The sequence below is a fragment of the Actinia tenebrosa genome, unplaced genomic scaffold, assembly GCF_029948245.1.
Source record: "Actinia tenebrosa isolate PJP-AT-01 unplaced genomic scaffold, QUT_ActTen_1.0 PGA_scaffold7__59_contigs__length_16204524, whole genome shotgun sequence".
Classification (NCBI taxonomy): Eukaryota; Metazoa; Cnidaria; class Anthozoa; order Actiniaria; family Actiniidae; genus Actinia; species Actinia tenebrosa.
Window position 1 is genome coordinate 12,555,292 of NW_028292584.1, and position 21,722 is coordinate 12,577,013.

At 39.6% G+C, this 21,722-nt stretch overlaps 3 protein-coding genes across 9 annotated transcripts in view; 1 reads left to right on the forward strand and 2 right to left on the reverse strand.

The window, feature by feature from the left end:
- Window positions 1-262: 262 nt before the first annotated feature.
- Window positions 263-21,722, reverse strand: part of LOC116288890 (MAM domain-containing glycosylphosphatidylinositol anchor protein 1-like) — a 29,496-nt gene continuing 8,036 nt past the window's right edge. For 3 of the 6 annotated variants that reach the window (XM_089039847.1, XM_089039846.1, XM_089039845.1), the window contains 6 exons: window positions 16,432-16,710; window positions 2,220-2,480; window positions 2,001-2,132; window positions 1,869-1,893; window positions 1,762-1,795; window positions 263-1,193 (listed from right to left, as the gene is read on the reverse strand). In XM_089039847.1, coding sequence (XP_088895973.1) covers window positions 1,176-1,193; window positions 1,762-1,795; window positions 1,869-1,893; window positions 2,001-2,132; window positions 2,220-2,480; window positions 16,432-16,710 — 749 coding nt within the window. In that variant the 3' untranslated portion in view covers window positions 263-1,175. Of the gene's footprint in view, window positions 1,194-1,761; window positions 1,796-1,868; window positions 1,894-2,000; window positions 2,133-2,219; window positions 2,481-8,615; window positions 8,894-13,969; window positions 14,093-15,320; window positions 15,357-15,877; window positions 16,130-16,431; window positions 16,711-21,722 lie in introns of those variants that run through there. The other 3 variants (XM_089039848.1, XM_089039849.1, XM_089039850.1) reach the window with 3 other exon arrangements.
- LOC148905666 (uncharacterized) lies at window positions 3,566-6,004 on the reverse strand. 2 transcript variants are annotated; one of them, XM_089039864.1, is made up of 4 exons: window positions 5,796-6,004; window positions 5,501-5,596; window positions 4,692-5,038; window positions 3,566-3,811 (listed from the first exon to the last, which is right to left on the reverse strand). In XM_089039864.1, the coding sequence occupies exons 2-3, from the start codon at window positions 5,592-5,594 to the stop codon at window positions 4,830-4,832; spliced, it is 303 nt and encodes a 100-aa protein (XP_088895990.1). In that variant the 5' UTR covers window positions 5,595-5,596; window positions 5,796-6,004; the 3' UTR covers window positions 3,566-3,811; window positions 4,692-4,829. The 2 variants fall into 2 exon arrangements, with proteins under 2 accessions (XP_088895990.1, XP_088895991.1); XM_089039865.1 differs by lacking the exon at window positions 5,796-6,004 and having other exon boundaries at window positions 5,501-5,604.
- On the forward strand, window positions 9,092-13,385 carry LOC148905667 (uncharacterized). The gene is made up of 2 exons (XM_089039832.1): window positions 9,092-10,572; window positions 12,144-13,385. Exons 1-2 carry the CDS (start codon window positions 9,301-9,303, stop codon window positions 13,125-13,127), a joined length of 2,256 nt encoding a protein of 751 aa, XP_088895958.1. The 5' UTR covers window positions 9,092-9,300; the 3' UTR covers window positions 13,128-13,385.

The following is a 21,722-nucleotide window of genomic DNA, read 5'->3' on the forward strand; positions in this document are numbered from 1 at the left end:
TCTCGCGACCTGCAGCTTCTACCCCTCTTATCTTATATGCATCCTTCCCTCTATCGCAGTATTCTGGTTCTCCTCCATCTTTGTTCCCATTCTTATGAATGAGTACAGTGACGTGTGAAAATGTTTCAGCAATTGTCTTTTTAAGGCATACTTCGTAGTATTTCGAGAAACGATGGTGGGATCAACTCGTTCGTAACCGGTCACCTACAGTTACATAACGGCCTCTAAGTTCGATTGTTGTATGAAAAAGTGCAAACTTAAAATTGCAATAAGCTTTTCTTTATAAATGAACTAAAAGCAAGTGAAAATTTCAACACATTTCTATAATGCATTACAAGCAATATAGCAATGCACTTTATCAATACTGGTATCTTTTGGTCCTTATTCACTCAACATTTGCTCAAGCCATCCAGAGACTGGTACTGTGGAGACACACCCCTGGTATTAAAGGACCTGGTACGATATTCACTTAACATTTGCTCAAGTCATCCAAAGACTGGTACTGTGGAGACACACCGTGGTATTGGAGGACCTGGTACGATATTCACTTAACATTTGCTCAAGTCATCCAGAGACTGGTACTGTGGAGACACACCGTGGTATTGGAGGACCTGGTACGATATTCACTTAACATTTGCTCAAGTCATCCAGAGACTGGTACTGTGGAGACACACCGTGGTATTGGAGGACCTGGTACGATATTCACTTAACATTTGCTCAAGTCATCCAGAGACTGGTACTGTGGAGACACACCCTGGTATTGGAGGACCTGGTACGATATTCATTTAACATTTGCTCAAGTCATCCAAAGACTGGTACTGTGGAGATACACCCTTGTGTTGAAGGGCCTGGTACTCTCCTGTACGTGTTGGGCTTCCTGTGGATGACAGTGATGTACTCTTAGGGGGCAGTCGTGTGAAAGGACTCAATGAATCGTAGTTAACAGTACGAGGTTGGATGGTCTGATAGGTGAGTGGAGGTGGATTTGAAACAGCCTCTGTTTGTCCATGTTGATCTGCACTTTCATACTGAGGCATGTAGATATTCGTCTGTACACCAGAATGTGGTTGGGATAACTGTGTTGTTGTTGTCACAACAGCATTACTCGTTGCACCTATTTCTTCATATTCTGGCAAGTTTGGTGTTTCGTTATCTGTAACATTAAAACTTGTCTCTTACAATGATAAGTCGTTCTGTGTACACATGCAAAGAAGAATACTAGTAATGAATTGACAAAAAGATAACTTTTATTAAACGTATACAGTGAATCGAATTATTCGGATGGATGTGTGGATGGATGGGTGGATGGATGGATGGATGGATGGATGGATGGATGGATGGATGGATGGGTGGATGGATGGATGGATGGGTGGGTGGATGGATGGATGTGTGTGTGGATGGATGGATGGGTGGATGGGTGGATGGGTGGATGGATGGATGGATGGATGGGTGGATGGGTGGATGGATGGATGGATGGGTGGATGGGTGGATGGATGGATGGATGGATGGATGGATGGATGGATGGATGTATGGATGGGTGAGTGGATGGATGGATGGATGTATGGATGGGTGGGTGGATGGATGGACGTGTGTGTGGATGGATGGTTGGATGGGTGGATGGATGGATGGATGGGTGGGTGGGTGGATGGATGGATGGATGGATGGATGGATGGATGGATGGATGGATGGATCGTCACGCACGATAGATAATATTAAAATTTGTATATAAAACACAAAGCGATAATCAGGTGGCTTACGTACTATTTGTGACCTCTCGTCGAAGCTGTTATTTGATCTGTAAAAGAGAATAAAGCTTATTTTTTATCGTTATTTTGAACGTTTAAGTTAAACGGCTCAGAAACACATACCTGTTTCCAGAATACTCTTTCGAATCTAAAATTAGAAAAGTCATAAAATAATTCAATATATTGAAATCAGTCTACCCTCATGTATGTCTTCTGTTATCTTTGCACCATACAGAAAATGTCCATATATCATACCTTTTCTACGTGAGCACAGGATACCCGCCATAAGTATGATGTTCAGAACAATCGACAAAACACACAGTACTCCAAGAACTGCAACTAGTATCTTTTTCCCCTCCTTCACAATAAGCGAGTGATCGTTAAGATCTGCGTACGAGATAAGAAGTAAGAGCGCTATCATCTGGACCATGACAAAGAATCATATTTGCTAAAAAAGATAAACTTCGTACTTACATTGCACATCTAAACATATGCTGACATTCTTGGTGTGTCCAATATCATTATCTGCTGTACACGTGTAACACGATGAATCGTTCCTTTTTACTCGTGTTATATTGAATATTCTTCCAACACCAATGACAGTGCCATGCTTCGTCCAGGTGATATTAGGTACTGGGTATCCAATGGCATTGCAAACAAGACTAACGTCTTTTCCCTCATCCACCAATATTACTTGTTTGTACGGATTTGTTATCTCTGGTGATTTACTCCTTACTGAAGTAGAGATCAATGGAAAAGACACATTTTATGGCTTTAAAGCAAGGAAAAGGATATTATTTCCTGCTTAAATTGCAATGCATCATTATATAATTTCAGGGGAAAATTAATAGGGGTCATTATTGGTCTATCAGATATCTGGCTAAGCTAAAAATAATTCGCACGCTGATTGGTTGAAGGCTGTAACATTGTCTTTGTAAGACGCTCAATGTTTTTTTCGGTGGCTTGATTCAATGAATTTTAGCTGGTTAAATTCTGCTGTTATGGACAATTTTACGAAAAAAATGAAAATACATGGATTCAAGAACGCAACTTTAGTTATAAAGTATGTCCACAAAGTTACTTACCATACACTTGAAAAACAACTTTTTTGATTGGTCCTTGTCCATATTTATTGAATGGAATACAAGTGACAGCTATGTGGTATATTTTGTCTTTTCTTGCAGCTGGTACTTTGATAGTATACAAGCCATCACTCGAATTGTACTCTTTATCATTAATTGTCATTATAAAACGGTTTGCAGGAGGGGAGGCAACAGCTTCACATTTTATGCGAATCATTTTAACATCGAGTATATTCGTGTGTTTCACCGACAGCTTTGTATTCACCGGCTCGTATTCTGAAAGCAAAGGGAAAAGAGCATTCAAACAACCAGATTGGAAATTTTGTTTATTGGTTAATTAAATTGCACACCCATAGGAAGTGGTGCAATACGTATATTAAACAATTATTGGATGAGTTTGAGCATGATATCGTAAATTATCAAGACCAAGACCGTGTAAAAATATTATAATAATATAAATTCATGACGTGTCCCTCAAATGTAATGCTATGCTCCATTAGAGTGAGAGCGAGTCGTACCAAGGCAATGGGCGAGAGAATAGTCAAATCAAATCCTATCACATTGAAAATAGGAATTATTCATGGCAGGTTCAGTGTATCAGAATATTGTCAAAAGAGACCAAAATATCAAAAACCTTTTAAATCAGCTCACTGAAATGCATCAATTCATTTGTAAAATGTGATTGGTTAAAGTGCATCATATGACAAAACCCTATTGCCATGCCATACATACCTGTGACATTTACTGCTGTGCAGGCTGTATTTCTACCGAATCCATTATCTGCAACACAGCAATATCGCCCTCCTGATCTTTTGCCAGTTATGTTCAATGAAATATGTGAAGAGCCGCCAATCAGTTGATGGGTATCATCGTGGATCCAATCAACTTGTGGTGATGGGAACCCTGTTGTCTTACACTGTAGCTTGACCAAGTCACCTTGCTTGCAGGACAGTTGTGGTACGTAATACGTAATCAGTGGCACAGCTTAAAAGATGATGACAATAAAAGTTAACAATATCAAAATAATTAAATCAGCAATTTCACTACTTTTTGAAAGAGCCTAGACATTTGGACCGATTTTTTCTTTTTTTGTTTAAAAGCTGGTGGTCATACAAATTATTAAAAAAGCAATCCAGCATTCGATTATATTAACATAATCAGATCTAATTTCTTTACAGGTTTGTGGGTTAGGATCATTGATCCTCTAAATTTATGGTTCTACAATGATCCCGCTCCAGATTGATATGGTTTAATATTTCAAGTATAGAATAATAAAATAAGTGAAACACCATCCATTCTACAAGCACCATCAACTGATGAAGACTTGCAGTTTGCAGTCCTTCTACTAATTACCCTCAATCTTGAGACAAATGAACAAGGAAAATAATACAATAAAAGACATTATCAGTCCTGATTAACCACATCTTAGATAGTGATGTATGTTATTCATAGATAGAGATAACTAGCTAAAAACTAGTTTGAGCTGCGTCGGTGTTTCAATGAAACAGTAATGATAAAAAGGTAAATAATACACCGTGAAAAGATGAAAAAACTTACTGACGTTTCGGACGCTAGTTCTTCGTCGGAGTAAAAGAGAAAGAGGTGGTAGAAAGGAGTGTTTATATGATAGAATAAGACAAAAGAAACCAATGAGAGCAAGCTAGGCAAGGAAGCAAAAACAAATAATCAAAAGACAAAAGAAAGGGTTAGTTGAAAGCAAAGCGTTCATTAATCCCGTTGGGAGTAAGAGGTACTAAGAGGAAACGTCAGTAAGTTTTTTTCATCTTTTCACGGAGTATAAATTACCTTTTTGTCATTACTTATTCATAGATAGTTTTGGAATTGTAAAATTAATGAAGTTTACCGTATACAAATACTTTAGAACACCGTTTCTCTTCTCGTTTTACAAATACGGATTTCCACAATATTTCACAGCAGTAGTTGATATTATGTCCAATCTCTGCACTTTGCACAATAAGGGTAACGTTATTTTTGCCAAGTATTAACACTTTGTTAGGTATCTGTAATATGTATTTTCACCCAGATGCCTTGAAGCTATAGAAGTGTATAACTTAGATTCTTCAAAATAACCAATCTTAGAGGACAGAAATGTTTCGTTGTCGTCCATCTTGTAATGCCAGCGCAGGAAAATAGGACGTCCTTGTTCTACGCTGGTGTGTTCATCTGGTACAGCAAGCCATGAAATCCCATCTGGAAAAGAATAAAAATATGGTAATCATAGAACATGAGAGAGATATATAAAATGTATACAAGAACTGTCTAGCGCAGTTCGGTAAAGATGAATTTTGAATAAATTAGCACATACGGCGCTAAAATAAATATATTTTTCAGACGTTTCGAGGCTGCTGCTTCTTCTTCAGCAGTGTAAGTTGAAGAATGGCTGAATATTTTAACCCACAACTGATACTAAGGCTGAACAAAATAGAACTTGTAGCTGGAGTATTGATGATACAGACTGAAGCTGACGAGAGGGCGAAGTCGTTCATTACGAAGAAATAAATTGTGAGAGAATAAAGATTATGAAACGATTGTTATTACTAGAGGGTTTTTGTAGTCTATTACCATGCAACGCGTCATCGTGAATATTGTTCCTACCAGCACTTATCTTAGCAATGAAAAAATGGTAAAGTTATGGAACTGTAACGTATGTACCTGCAAGATCTAGAGCAGAAAGGACCATCACCCATGGAACAGCTTGAAGAAAGAAGACTGAACACAATAATTGACGCACTTGAAGAAGAGACATATCTACCAATTATATTAATGTAATAATGTAATATTAAGTAAAATATTCCAGTAAAACTATAAGCTTGCCTGACCATTAGCAAAATTCAAATCAAACTGGCTATTTGAGGGCTTTATACCGCTCAAAACCAAGAAAAGGAACACTCATAAATGATTTTAAACGAAATAATATAGTTTTTAATTATTATGAACTGTTAGTTACCAAAGTATATATTCTTTTGAGATAATATTCGTCATGAAATCAAGATAAAGTCGAACTGTTCAACGACCATAAAGAGACAGTCTGGTAACCATCCAAAGCAACAGATCCAAAGTCAGCATGCAAAGATTATAGCCTGAATAAACTATGGGGTCGCACAACAACATCTCAATAATTTCGGTTTCTAGATATCACATTTGCTCAAAATTAACTCTTTTTTTCCCTTTTTCATCCCTAAGAGAGGGAATGGCTTAGATTTCAATCCTAAAAGATAAGAAGATCATTTCCGCCCTTCGTTACATATATGCGCGCACCCCATCTGGGCTTTTAAAGTTCAACTCCTGAATTAGGAAAAACAAGTATTTGACGATTACTCCTTATTTCGAAAATCGATGAATCACATACAGTTCACTTTTCAATAAGTTGACGTTCGATGACGAAATTCTTTTTGCTTAATTGTTATTTAGATTGCAGAACAGGATACTAGAGGACATGCAAACCATATATTAGTGAAATAGTACCAACTTATTAGTATAAAATAGCACCAATAAAAAAACTGAAAACAAAAGAAATAGATATTTAGTGCTATTTAGTTTTTGTGCTATTTCAAGGATAAATGGTTTGCACCCTACTGGTCAATCCAATTAAACAAATTGCCAAAACGTATTACCAAACGGTTGCCACATTAACATCATGGTGATTAAGATTAAGAAACAGAATAATAACTTAAAAGCATTTGGAATTAATATCCTACATTAAAAGCCAAAACATTGAGATCTATCCGTCACCTCATTAGCGTAGCATCTAGATCTGTTCCGTGTCTTTATGTTTTTCCAACATCATCCAAAATTTTCGTGCTTGCACTGCACTGCACTGGTGGCAAATCTCAGGATGCAGCTAAATACTAGTGATATTATAATAGTTTTATCGAGTAATTTGATTCAATTAACTTGCCAAACAGTTTCGATGTCTCATCCAAAAACACAGGGAGGGGCACCCGAAAGTTAAAATATCGATAGACCGTCACCTCCAAGAGAAAATGATAGTTCATTTTCTCTAGGTGTCTCCTAGTGACTATCACATACAAGCATTCAAACATTTCAATCACAAGCGACAACGAAGTAGGCACAAAGCCGAAAATCCAGTTTTATTTATGCTGTATGAATGAACACCTAACAGGCCGCGCAGGGAATGCTTTTAAACAAAGAAACACTTCATCGAAATAGACTTTCTTCTGCTTCTTTAACGATAAATGTCTCTTGAACCGTTCTATTAGTATTCATTTATATTCAAAAACTGATAAAAGTAATGACCATTACATTTTGATCTTTGACGTCAAATGATCGAACCTGATTTGATATTAAGTTAGCGCAATGACTGTGACAGTCCAGCTGTAAAATGTCAGTGGGTTTTCCGGATCTTCCCTACTTCCAGATTCCCTAAATAACCTGTGCTACTAATCGCGAGACTCTACTTACTTTCCCTCTTCATTTTCAGTTTTGAAACGAATATTTCAGAGTTTATTATTCGCAAAAATATGATATCACATTTTTTCTTAAATTTCCGGAGCAACCTTTAAATAAAATAGCGATAAAATTCGAAAGTGATTTTCACAAGCGCAGAATTTCCTCCGAAGCGGGGGTGGGCACGGTACCTTTTGGTACTTTGCAAGCAAAAATCGCAGTGAAGGGCACAAAAATTAGAGAATGCATGTTGGAATTTACAGCGACTTGTCGCGCGTCGATCGCCGCAATAATTGCAGACCGTTTACACGAGCGACTTGAGGTTACGACCAAAAAACCGCGATTGTCGCGGCAAATATCGCCCGTTTAAAAGCGGGCCTGTAGGCAAGAGAAGGGGCCGAAATGGCGAAGTAAGGAAAATGGTGTGAAAATGACTCGGTGGAAGCCAATGTTACAAAAGGAGGCCATGTTGTGCCAGTTGCGGACAAGAAAAAGCTTAATGCAGATGTAAAATTTCTTTTGCATCTACAGGAAAACAATTAACAAAACGTGCTTAGATGTTGCTCAGCGTTGGTTTTATCTACTTCAAAATATTCAGATAGGTTTGTCTAAAAGATATAGAATTAGAAATGGTTATCTTCTATTGTATCAGAGAGACAAGTATTGCAAGAATACAAAGAAAAAAAAACTTTCACAAAATTTTGTGGTTATAAGTAATCGTATTTAAGCATGTTTTACATTTTGAATCATTTGATATCTTGTTTCTCATTAGATATTTATATGTACACCTATTTCGAAAATCGTTGTCGCACCAAGAGCCACAAGTAATAAGCCAAGGCTCCAGAGAACGTCGGTACTTTTAATTATAATTGATTTATTCTTGGTTCATGCAAGTGGCTATAGCTCTTCCGCACTAAGCAGCCTTGCTTGAAGCAATTTGTGAAGTCAATAAATGAAAATGCACCATGAATGAACTAATTACAGCAAAAAGTACTGGCGTTCTCTGCGGTCTTGGCCTGTTGCTTGAGGCTTTTGGTGCGATAACGATTTCTGAAATAGGTGTATATTTTCTTCTCGAATAGTGTCGAGCATTTGATGCTTCCTCAAGTGAATTGTATTTTGGAACTCGACTTTTACTACTTTACTTGGGTAGCATGGGTGGCGTCCGCGGCTAGCGCGTCGTCTTTCACCGCTGTGAGTCCTATGGGTCGGGTCGCTGGTTCAAGCCCTGCGGTCGTCACATGAATTATTTATTTCATTCATTTTTACTTACGCTTCTTCCCCATGTATATCATACTTAAGAAATTGAAAAATCCAACCCAAGGCAAAAGAAGAAGTATTTTCAAATGGTACATGTGAATTTGTGCTGCCCCATGATGCTTTATTACACGATGATGATTTTTAATAGTAATCATTGTATTCTTATATTTCACAACTAACTACACGTAAAAAAATATAAATCATGCTTACGGTTTATATCATAAAGCGCAAAATATGCCGAACTACATTGTTCATGGTAGGGAATTTCGCTTTCAAAATCACGTGCGATGCAATCATCATGCCAGGGACTGATTCTTCGGCATTTAATTGTTCTTGGTACATCTAGATTGTGGTGAATGCCATTTGTCGACGCTATGTCTGCGAATGAGAGAAGCGTAATGTTGGATTAAAAAAAAACCACACACACACCCAAGTCAACGACAGCCTGCAAAGCAGGCGTTCTTGTGGGTTTGGGGAAAAACCGGGGTTTTGGGGGAACTTTGGAACGAGCGAGAATTGATCCCATTTTTCTCGCGGGCCCTTGGTCGAAACAGGAACCCCAAAACCTCGATTCTACCTCCTCATTTGCATATTCGAGATCCCGTGAGATAGCGCATGCGTAGTGAAGTTCATCTTGCGTTTGCGTTCAGTGAAGAAAAGTCCACGTTTTTGTTTCGGAAAAGATTTTAAGAAGAACCACGATTTTCTTAAAGAAATAGGTGTCTACCGACTTCCATCGTCCCGAGGGAACTCTCAGTTCGTGTTTTGGCAAGAACTTCTGAAGAATGGAGCAAGGCCATGAGGCCAATAAGCGTCAAGGCGAAAGTCTTGCAAAAAGATCAGAAACTACCAGTGGTTTAACCACCATGAAAGAATCCCGAAAGGGAAAGAATACTGTCGAAAAAACTTCCCGAAAGGGAAAAGGGCTCGAAAAAAGTCATAAGACGGGAGAAAATCCCACGAGTCCCAAAGACAAACAGCCAGAAGATGGCCACTCGAAAAGTTTGGCGCCAAAATCAAGCAAAGACCAAACCGAAAATACCTTGCTGGCCGAAGATGTAGATGACATCAAACAACAACTAGCAAACATTACTGGATCTTTAGCTAGCCTTACACCAGTAATTACTGAGATAAAAACAGCCTACGATAATTATAACCAGGCTGTTGATGAGTTGTCAGAAAGTGACAGTGAATCGCCCGCCAACGAAAACAATGGCGGGGAGGAGGAAGGTGAACCTCCCAGGAAAAAACCCAAGAAAGAACTGAATGTGGTTCTCGCCGGCATGGCGAAAGTGGTAAATAAACCACTACACAATGGAGAAGATCTCGACTTGGATTTGGCCGAATTATTGACAGAACTTCTAAGCAAAGGCGCCAGCAAAGACTCGCGCGAAGAGCTGGTGGAGAAATTACCCACGCCAGGAAACTGTCAGCGACTAGAGGTCGTTCGAGTAAACCCTGAGATCTTCAATAGTGTGAGAAAGGAAGTAAAAACAGAGGATGTTATGCTACAAAAAGCACAGAAACCTCTTCTTAAAGGAATAACGGCAGTAGCTAAAGTGCTAAGTGACTTTATGAAAGCTGAAAAAGATAAGAACATTCCAGCCGAAATGGCGGACATGACAACAAACACAATGCAGACTCTTTCAGACAGCCTGTCACTGTTAAGCGAGGCTTCGCATGAAATTGACTTGCGAAGAAGAGCTTTGTTCAAATCAGATATGAAATCTGAATATCGTTTGCTGTGTAGCGATCAAAACCCTGTTAAAGATCTGCTATTTGGAACTGAGCTAGGCAAATCAGTAAAGGATTTGACGGAGGCCAGCAAGGTCACATCTAAAATTACCTCGAAACACAATAACTACAAGAGACAGAACTCAAATGGCAGCCAATATGCGAGGTCAGATCAGAGAAGGTTTCCTTTTTTAAGCCGGGGCAGAGGCTCTACTGGAAGGCAAAGAAGCGGATACACAGGGTACCGAAATCAGAAAAAACCAATCCCAGTATCAGCCTCGCAAGTGAATTCAAGTTTACATATCTCTATTCCTCTTGTTAAGGTAAGCAACCTTGAGGAAAATGATCATATTGCATTTAAAACAGAGAAATCTGTTCTGCAAAGTGAGAATACACTGACCAAAACTTCAATCAGTTGAAGAGAAAGCTCTTCATACACTAGTAGATGAGCTATTAGACAAACAAGTCATAGAAAAATGTGAACACGAAAGAGAAGAGTTTATTTCACCAGTGTTTTTACGAACAAAAAAGAATGGAAAATTCAGATTGATATTAAATCTCAAAAAACTGAATAAAAATATTTTACCAGTTCATTTTAAAATGGACACAATAGAGTCCTGTATAAATGTAATGGAACGGAATTGTTTCATGGCATCTCTGGACTTAACTGATGCTTATTATTCAGTTTCTATCCACCAAAAATCCCAGAAATACCTAAAATTTCAGGTGGGAAACCAATTATACAAATATATCACACTACCAAATGGTCTTAGCTCTGCACCGAGAATATTTACAAAACTCATGAAGCCAGTGTATTCCACTTTGCGGAGCAGAGGACATATCTCAAGTGGTTACCTAGACGATAGTTTTTTATTGGAAACGTCATATGATCAGTGCATGAATAATATAAATGAAACTTATGATCTGTTTAGAGACCTGGGGTTTCAGGTCTCAGAGGAAAAATCGGTAACCCGACCAACCCAAATTTTAGAGCATTTGGGGTTCATATTAAACTCTATTGACATGACAGTCAGTCTCACACGGGAAAAAATTAAAAATATTAGAGTCCTTGGTAAAACCATTTTGGATAATAAAACATGTACAATAAGAGAAGCAGCTAAACTTATTGGAACTTTAGTTTCTTGTTCTGTTGGAGTGGAATTTGGACCACTTTTCTACAAACAACTTGAAATTGAAAAAATTGAGGAACTCAAAAATAGCAGAGGTGATTTTGAGGCCTTAATACAGCTAGAGAAGACATTAAATGGTGGTTAGGAAACCATTACAAATTTACTAAGAAAATTTCCCACAACAACCCAGACTTCACCCTTACCACTGATGCCTCCCTGGAAGGGTGGGGTGCACACCGCCAAGGAAAGGACTGTGCAGGAGGTAGATGGCTTGCACATGAACAAACCAAACATATAAATTGTCTTGAACTTGAAGCTGCTAAATTAGGACTACAGTCTCTGTGTAGCAATGAGAAAAATGTACACATACATTTACAACTAGATAATGTCACAGCAGTAACATTTATTAATAATATGGGTGGAACTCACTCTTTGGCTTGCAACAAAGTAGCTCGTGAAATCTGGTTGTGGTGTATTTCAAAAAATATATGGCTCAGTGCGACACACATTCCCGGAATACAAAATGAAATAGCTGATCGGTTGAGCAGAAAATTTACAGATAGAACAGAATGGCAACTTCATCCCACTGTTTTCAAACAGCTAATAGAACTCTGGGGGAGGCCAGAAATAGACTTATTTGCCTCCCGAAACAATTATCAATTCAAGCCTTTTGTATCATGGCGTGCTGATCCTGAAGCCATGGCAATAGATGCATTTTGTTTAAGTTGGAAAAATAAGTATGTTTATTTATTTCCACCATTCAGCATGTTGACCAAAGTTCTTCAAAAGCTCCAGGAAGACCGAGCTCAAGCCTTGCTGATAGCACCATTGTGGCGGACCCAAGTCTGGTTTCCAAAGATGTTACACATGTTAATCCAGCGACCAGTGTTGCTTCCAAGAGACAAATTTGTGCTACAATTACCACACAACAGAAAACTGATTCACCCATTGTGGCCAAAATTGAAACTGATGGCATGCCTTTTATCAGGGGACGACTCCAACAACAGAACATTTCAGAAAGAGCTTGTGAAATTATCCTCTCGTCATGGCGAACAGGAACAACAAAACAGTACAGAGTTTATTTGGATAAATGGAGGAGATACACAGCAGAAAGAAATCAAGATCCCATTTATCCAACTGTAGCTAATATAATTGAGTTCTTAACACACCTATATGACTCTGGAAGCAGTTACTCAGCAATTAACACTGCCAAATCAGCATTGTCGGCAACTGTTGAGCTTGCCGATAGTACTTCGAGTGTTGGAGAACATCCTCTAATTAGAAGATTTGTCAAAGGAACTTTTCAGACCAGACCACCTCGTCCAAGATATCACTCAACTTGGGATGTCTGCAAGGTGCTAGATTTATTAAAAACATGGAGTCCTGCCTCAAAGTTGGATTTAAAGTTACTCACTCTCAAGCTAGTTATGTTATGTATGTTAGTTACTGGTCAAAGATGCCAATCAGTGCACATGATGGACCTTCAACATGTTTCAAAAGGGAAGTCTTCCTACAAGTTTTTTCTAGATGGACTTATAAAACAATCCAAACCTGGAAAGCAACCACCAATACTGGTGCTTCCTGCTTTCCCTGCAGACAGGAGACTTTGTGTAGTGATTTACCTAAAAGCTTACATAGCTAAAACAGAAACTATCCGAAGGCCACAGAACACAAGGCTCTTTCTCAGTTATAACAAGCCTTTTCAGCCTGTTCCAGAAACATTATTTCTAGATGGGTCAAAACAGTAATGGCACAATCAGGCATAGATGTTAAAACATTCCTACCACATAGCACCAGGTCAGCATCAACCTCGGCTGCTTATCGCAGTGGAGTGCCATTAGAAACAATTATGGAAGCTGCAGGATGGTCATCACAATGTACATTTGCTATTTTTTACAAGAAAGACATTAAACCAGACAATTGTTATGGAAGCTCAGTTTTAAGCTGTGCTTTATAAAGATGACAAAAATGTTCCATTAATTTCATATTAAAATGTTTCCATTTGAGGTTATTGTGTGTTTCCCTACTGAAGGGTACATTGACACGGGCCCACGTAGCTTTGAAGTCTCACGGGATCTCGAATATGCAAATGAGGAGGTAGAATTAAAAAATTAAACGAGGCTTACCTGTAAGGTGAAGTTTGATTGGGATTCTACCTCCTCATTCTTGCATAGAGAGATCACGTGCCCACCCCATTGTCTGGTGTATACCCACCCATTTCTTGGGATAACATGGGCCCGCTTTAAAGGATGAACTTCACTACGCATGCGCTATCTCACGTGATCTCTCTATGCAAGAATGAGGAGGTAGAATCCCAATCAAACTTCACCTTACAGGTAAGCCTCGTTTAATTTTTTAATTCTTCCTCATCCCCATCAAAAGAACGCCTGCTCTGCAGGCTAAGACAACGATAACAACGTCAACAAGTGAAAGACATTAACACGGACGGAAATAATGCAAAAGCATGCATCATAAAGCAAGGGAAGCGCAATGAAAAACTGTCATAGAAGCAAAGAATAAATGTAATTTTTAGACCCGTTTCCTGGCGAAAACGATTGTAAGATAAATTCAGTTGGGTAATGCCACGTACCTTTTTTCGCACCAGCCATTTTTCTTTTCAATCACATTGCGATGACAAAAGACAATATACAGCAGCCTACTATATATATCGCGATCCATTTCTCGTTAAAGTTCGGTGTCGTTTGATTCAAGACTATGAAACCGAGATAAAAAATTGATCAAATTTAGGAAAATATTCAACAAAAACAAGATTGTTATAAAACTGCAATCTCAAAGTAATATGACACAGCATGTATGGGCGCTTATCAAACAGCCATGTACTGATAATAACGAGAAATTTCGATTCAGCTCAAAGTCCCTATTCTCTTTGGACAGAAGGCTCTGCTGAGTGGCGAACACTCTTCAAAATTTGCAGCAAATGAAACGTCAAACCCATCCTGTCAGTATAAGCCTCGATCAGAGATTTGGTTGCACAATGGAGCTCAAAAGTTGTGACGCACTTCCGGGTCCAACTCTTGCGAGTATATACACTTATTTCAATAAAGTTAGTCGCCTGAAAAGCTACAAAGCTGAGACCGGCAAGGATTATGGGTAGATACATTTTACATGTTTTAACCACTTGATAACTGTTGATGGACTTGAGATCTTCTACCAGGTTACGAGTTAACCTCCTGTGAGCATCTTCAACTGCTGCAGTTTGTGTCAAAAGCTTTACTTGTTGAATATGAAATATTTCCCATGATTCTCAGCGGTCACAGCTTTCTTTTTTAGTGACTAACTTTATTGAAATAAGTGTATACATAAGAGCGACATTAGATACCATAGGGGTGTTATATAGGGGGAAAAAAAGACGCGCGTATTACAGAGGACATTCAGCTTGACCTCGAATTTAAAAAAATAATTAATCATTTAATTTTCCCGATTTTATTTTAGCCATTTACCTTAATCTAAATTGGGCTCCCTGTGGTTTAAAAAAATCAATTTTTTTTCAGTTCAAAAATTAGGTGTTTGTTTTGTTTTGTTTTATCCTTTTATCATTTTTTGTCATGATTTCAATTGACCTTAGTTGCCTAAGGATATGGATAAAGGCCCCTTGCGGCATAATCCCCAATCCTTTTTCTTGAGGATTGAATTATATACTTATCTCAATAAAGTTAGTCATCTGAAATGTGACAAAAATGAGACCAGCAAGGATTATGGGTAAATAGATTTTACATTTGATAACTATTGATGAAGTTAATCTCTTTTACCAGCCACATTTTCACCTCCTGTGAGTAACATCAAGATGAAGTTTGAAGAAAGTGATTTAAACGTGAGGTATAAAAAGTGGTTTTTGCAGGTTTTTTGGAATGAGCATATAACCGGCAATACTATATATCATATATGCTATATCGACCTTAAAAGTCGAACGGCACACATACCTTTGTCAGCTGTACTGCAGTTGCGTTTAGTCATCACTAAATGAAGTTCGAGAAAAACAAAAACGAAAACAAAAACAAAAACAAAAAAAAAAAAAAAAAAAAAAAAAAAGAAGAAGAAAAGAAAATTAAAATCAAAACTAAAACCAAATTGACCGCTACCCGGTTATCTCAGATGGTAAGAGCGTCGGTCTGTTGTGCGGGAGGTCGTGGTTCAATTTTAATTAACAAATAGACATCAGTTTTTTATGTGTCTGTCCTTTTATTGGCGATAAATTGCGTCATCACATTCTCAAAGTAGTTTGCGTACACGAGGCGTAGCAGAGTACCCGCGTACCCCTAAGCCCGAGAAAAACTATTTTGAGATCACTGGGCTGTCTAAAATACAATTGCAAGAGGAAATGCACGACAAAACACGATTGCCGCTCATATTGGAAATAATCCTAGGTACCCAACCTGCTGTAGATGATGGGAAACATTGATGATGATGATGATGATGATGATGATGATGATTTACTACCACTTCTATTACTAGAGTGATTTAACGTTTTACTACTTACCATTTACAAGTATTTCTGGGCTGGTTATGTTCCCCATTACATTCCATGCGTGACAGAAAAACGTCATTGGTTTTGTAGCACACTTTTCAAACGAGACGTTGTAATATTTTCCGTTTTTTACATTGTCTCCAGTATCTCCACTTGTCCATGTAATGCTTGGAGTTGGGATTCCTGTGGCATCGCATTTCATAGTAATGCCACTGACCATCATGTTGTACTGAGTATGTAATGGAGTTGTAAACCACGGTGGAGCTGGTTAAAAAAAAAAACGCCGGAGTCATTTTTTTAGTTTTAGTTGTTGTTTTGTTGTTGTTTTTGTTTCAATAACTATATTTTACTTTTATTCTAAAATTTAAGGAAGGGGTGGGCATATTTTTTGTCCAGATGAGGATGTGGCTGGAGAAGGTTAGAGAGCCAGAATGACTAAAAGTTGGGGCAAACATTGAATAATGCAATAAATCTGTAGACCTGGAAAGAAGGCTCACCTATCTTTTTATTTTTATTTTTTCAGTGCCCAGAGTGAGCTAAAATTATAAAAGCACAAAGTTACTTACCATACACTGGAAAAACAACTTTCTTGATTGGTCCTTGTCCATATTTATTGAATGGAATACAACTTACAGCTATGTGGTATTTTTTGTCTTTTCTTGCAGCTTGCACTTTGATAGTATACATGTACAAGCCATCACTCGTATTGTACTCTTTATCATCAATTGTCATTATAAAACGGTTTACAGGAGGGGAGGCAACAGCTTCGCATTTTATGCGAATCATAATAACATCGAGTATATTCGTGTGTTTTACCGACAGTTTCGTATTCTCTGGCTCATATTCTGAAAGCAAAGGTAAAATAATAATGATAATGATAGTGATAATGATGATGATGATGATAATGATGATAATGATGATGATGATGATGATAATGGTGGTGATGATGATGATGATGATGATGATGATGATAAAAGCTTTATTTAATGTCAGAAGGTCAATCTTTCAGTCATAGACTGGTTTACAAAGTGCCTTTGCAATCAAACAGCAGAGCGAGGGCACCTGATTAGCTTTGGGCTTGGAAGTGCTTGTTGGTTGGTTAAGTTGTGCATACAGTCAATTCAAAAAACGTCGACCATCTCAACTCTGGGCAGCAATCATCGAAGCCGAGTTGACTGCAGTAATTTTATCTGACTAGTTATGCCTGGTTTAAAGCACGAACCTTCGTAGGCGAGCGGGAAGTGTTGAAGAAAAGTTATTTTTGATGCCCTCATATTTTCGAAATTGTGACCTGAATCATAACTACTTTGTTTTTCTTTCCCTAAACCCAAAGACATGCATTTACTGGATTGTTACTCACCATTATTATCTTTACTACTAGCGGGAAATATCATTAATTCAGAGCGAATATTTAACCGCTTCAGTGATTTTTACCCATATTCGCTTTCGGTCCAGTTGCGTATTGAGTCGGTCAACGACAACGTTTTTTGAATTGACTGTATACATGATATCAACCTAGTATGAACCCATATTATTAATAATTCATGACGTGTCCCTCAAGTCTAATGCTATGGCCCATTAGAGTGAGAACGAGTCGTACGAAGGCGACGGATGGGAGATTAATAAGACCAAATGCCATCACACGAAAAAAGGAAAACTTGACGAAGAAGTAGACATGAATTATTTATGGCGGTTCAACATTTCATATCGTCAAAAGAGACTAAACTGTCCAAAAACGTTTAAATCACCTCACTGAAACGCAGCAATTCGTTTATGGACTTAAAAAAATAGAATTTAATTAATTGCAGAATATGATTGGTTAAAGTGCATCATATGACAAAACCCTATAAGCCTTTTCACAGTTTAAGAATCGATTCCACTGCGCATGCGATTTTATCCAATTTTATCCCGAATTTCTACCTTCTTTTGTCTAAACCTTCTTTTGTTCTTAATTAAACAAAAGAAGGTGAGAAATTCGGGATAAAATCGCATGCGCAGTGGAATTGATTCTTAAACTATGAAAAGGCTTATTGCCATGCCAATGTAACCGGCGGCAAGGCGCTCAGCTATGAATCAGATTGCAAGTGGTTTTGACAAAAGAATTTATTGAAAAATTCACACAACTTTACAATACTCGAAAAAAAAAACGGGAACGAGATTACAGGATATCTCTTTACATCGTAGAGAATTCCTTGTCTTGATATGTGCAACGTCTTCAAGAACTTTTACTACACTGATTTAAGCTTAGTTTGGGCCTATTTTTATGGAAAAACCTGCATTCTTAAGACCTTACACATCCTATGCAATGTTGCACGCCCTAGGCGCAAACAGGATGTCCCAAACACGAACTTACGTAAACAAGCGCCAAACCTAGGCATGACTCACTGTAATGTAATTACGTACGGAAATTATTTCTTGCTTACGCATTTTCCACGCAAACAGTTAACTAAAGAATTACATTCCTATGTGTACACGAGGCATTCCTAATTAAAATATAGATTTATGACTAAATAATTACTGTCCGAAATAGTGTCTTTTGACTCTGTCACACTTGCCCCTCCTTTTTGTTTGCTTCGTCCTCGAGCAAATTCAGGAACAATGATGCGCAGGTGGACTCGTCAGTGCTGAAGTGCGGATCTTGGAAGATTATAGAGGTTGCTGTGTTGGCCTGCCGTTGTCCTTGTGGAACGTCGGAGTACAGGTGCAGCCAGTTCTTCCTCAGACGCATCATCACTATCATCATCATCATCAGGTTCAGCTGGTTCTGTCATTGGTTGAAAGGCGATTGTCATTCCTCCAATGTCATCTTCTTCATCTGATGATTCTGGCGATGCAGTACATGTTTGTCTAGACCTGTCAGCTTGCTTGTGTCGTCCTCGTATCTCCAGCATTGGTCTTGGACACACTTGCATTTCTCCTTGACTAACAACTTTATCTCCTCCATGTCCATCAGCTCTTTCAACGACATATGTATTGTTGTCTCTTCGTTCGACGATTTTGTACACTTGGTTGTCCCATTTATCTTGAATCTTGTTTCTTCCTCTGACTTTACGATTGCGAAGGAGTACTCGCTCTCCAAGTTGTAGTGGTTCGGCCAGTGCTCTGCCCTTCTGGTCATGGATCTTCTTTCTGACGGTAGCAGCTTCCTTCAAGTTTTGTGTCACAGTGGTGTAAGCTTCTCGTAGACGAGTCTGGTGCTTGGTAATCCATTGCTGGTTGTCTACTGTCACTTGTCTGTCATCATCAGGAAGTAGAATGTCCAAAGGTAGCTTGGCATGTCGACCAAACATCAGGTAAAAGGGTGAGTATCCAGTCGTTGCATGTGGCGTAGCATTATAGGCGTAACATAACTCTTTCAGGTGTTCAGACCACCTTCTTTTCTTTTCTGCTGGTAGAGTTCTTAGAAGCTCATGTAGTGTACGGTTGAATCTTTCGCACTGCCCATTTCCTTGAGGATGATAGGGGGTTGTCCTTGACTTCTTAATTCCATACACTGCACACAACTCCTTGACTAGTTCTGCCTCAAATGACTTGCCTTGGTCAGAGTGTATTCTTTGGGGGATTCCATACACAAGGAACCATTCTTTAATCAGGGTCTTGACTACGGTTGTAGCTTTCTGATCACGGGTAGGTACAGCAATTGTAAACTTTGTGAACACATCTGTTAACACGAGGACATTTTCTCTTCCATCTGTTGCAGGCTCAAGCAAGGTAAAATCCATCGCTAGCACTTCCAATGGCCTAGTAGCTAGTAGGCTGCCCATCGGCGTCTTGACTGGAAGGTAGGATCCTTTGGCAATGACACATCTTTCACAATTTGAGATCCATTGCTTCACATCTCCTTGCATACCGGGCCACCAACATCTTTTCCTCAAGAGCTGTTCTGTCCTGTCTTGTCCTTGATGTCCACATTGATCGTGCGCACCCTTCAGTACTTGTGATTTCATTGATGTGGGGAGTAGCAGTAACCGAAGCTCACTTCCCTGTCCGACTCCTGTACGGCGGTAGAGAACTCCATGGCTTTCCTCAATCCTGTTCCAGTGACTAAGCAACTTCCTTGTATCCCTTGTCTCTTGTTGGCTTTGCCTTTTACTTGGCCGACGTCCAAGGTTTCGGTAGTGGAGGAGACGACTGATACATGGGTCCTCCTGCTGTAGTCGTTGGATCTCTGTGAGAGGTGTGGTTGGGAATGAGGTTGCTTGCTCCTCCAGCGCACTTGTCTCTGTGTTGCTTATGAACGCTGCTGATACCATCAAATGTTGACGTACCTCTTCTGGTAGGTCTGTAGTATTGGTAGAATAGGCTAGTGTACTTCTTACTTCAACTGTGGTTGGTTCTTCATCTCGGTTGATGCGACTTAGAGCATCTGCATTCTGGTTGTGACGTCCAGGGCGGTACTTGATGGTGAAGTTGAAGTTTGCTAACTCTGCAGCCCACCTCTGCTCCACAGCTTTCAGCTTACTCTTTGACTGTAGGTATGTCAGCGGGTTGTTGTCTGTGTAGACGACAAACTTCGATCCCAGCAGGTACTCCCTGAACTTCTCACATACAGCCCACTTCAAGGCTAGTAGTTCCAGCTTCCTCGATGAGTAGTTCTCCATGTTTCGCTCTCCACCTCTCAGGCCTCGGCTGGCATAAGCGATCACTTTGACTCTTCCGTCCTGTTCTTGGGACAGCACGGCTCCCAATCCTTCGTTGGACGCATCCGTCTCTAGGATGAAGGGCTTGGTGTAGTCCGGGTATGCCAGTACTGGTGCTGAGGTTAGTAGATTCTTTAACTTGTTGAAGCTCTTTTGGCATTCTTCTGTCCACAGTACGCCAATCTGCTTCCGGGTGGTCATGTTACTTCCTCCGCTCCCGAGCTCAGCAACTAACTTGTGCAGCGGACCTGCCACTTGAGCGAACTTGGGGACAAATCTTCTGTAGTAAGACGCGAAACCAAGGAATGATCGCACATCGCGCACTGTCTGGGGAACTGGCCACTCGTTAACTGCCTTTGTCTTTTCAGGGTCTGTCTCGACACCGTCAGCAGAGACCACGTGCCCCAGGTAGGACACCCGATCTCTGAAGAGTTGACACTTGGTTGGTTCAACCTTTAATCCATGATGCTTCAGCTTACTGAATACCGTTTCCAACCGCTCAAGATGTTCTTCAATGGTGGATGAGAAGACTATGATGTCGTCCAGGTAGACCATCAGGGTGCGAAGTATGTCCTCTCGGAAGACTCCTTGCATCAACCTTTGGAAGGTCGCTGGGGCATTCTGTAGTCCAAACGGCATCCGAGTGTACTGAAACAAACCCATGGGCGTTGTGAACGCAGTCTTGTGCTGATCATCAGGATGGACTTCAACTTGATTGTAGGCTGATGCCAGATCTATGGTGGAAAAGTACTTTGCGCCACGCAGTGCCTCCAGTGATTCCTCTATCCTTGGTAGGGGGTACTGATCACGCTTGGTTTTCTGGTTCAGCTTCCGGTAGTCGACGCACATCCTCAAGGCTCCAGACTTCTTTCGTACAAGCACTATTGGGGAGGCATAGTTACTCTCACTTGGACATATCACTCCTTTTTCTAGCAAGTCTTGTAGATGCTGTTGCACCTCCTGGTATTGGTTTGGAGGAATCCTTCTGTAACGCTCTGTGACAGGCACATCATCGTCTGTGTAGATGCGATGATATGTTGTCTTTGTACAGCCAAGGTCCTCCTTACATGAAGCAAACACCTCTTCATTTCTTTCGAACATCTGGAGAGCTTTCTCCCTCTGAAGTTCCGTCCCGGGGAAATGTTCCAGGGTAATCCCGTGAGGGGGTGTCTGTATCCTTTGCCAACGTACTTTGCCCACAGCTTCCCGTTGGGGTG

What these genes read in the sequence shown, in the direction of transcription:
- LOC148905667 (XM_089039832.1), top strand. Translation starts at nt 9,301, where the DNA reads ATGGAGCAAGGCCATGAGGCCAATAAGCGTCAAGGCGAAAGTCTTGCA. An exon ending in TCTCTATTCCTCTTGTTAAG is followed by an intron (nt 10,573 to 12,143) that starts GTAAGCAACCTT and finishes TCCACCATTCAG; the next exon opens with CATGTTGACCAAAGTTCTTC.
- LOC148905666 (XM_089039864.1), bottom strand. Translation starts at nt 5,594, where the DNA reads ATGTCTCTTCTTCAAGTGCGTCAATTATTGTGTTCAGTCTTCTTTCTT. An exon ending in TTCTGCTCTAGATCTTGCAG is followed by an intron (nt 5,039 to 5,500) that starts GTACATACGTTA and finishes ATTCTTTTCCAG; the next exon opens with ATGGGATTTCATGGCTTGCT.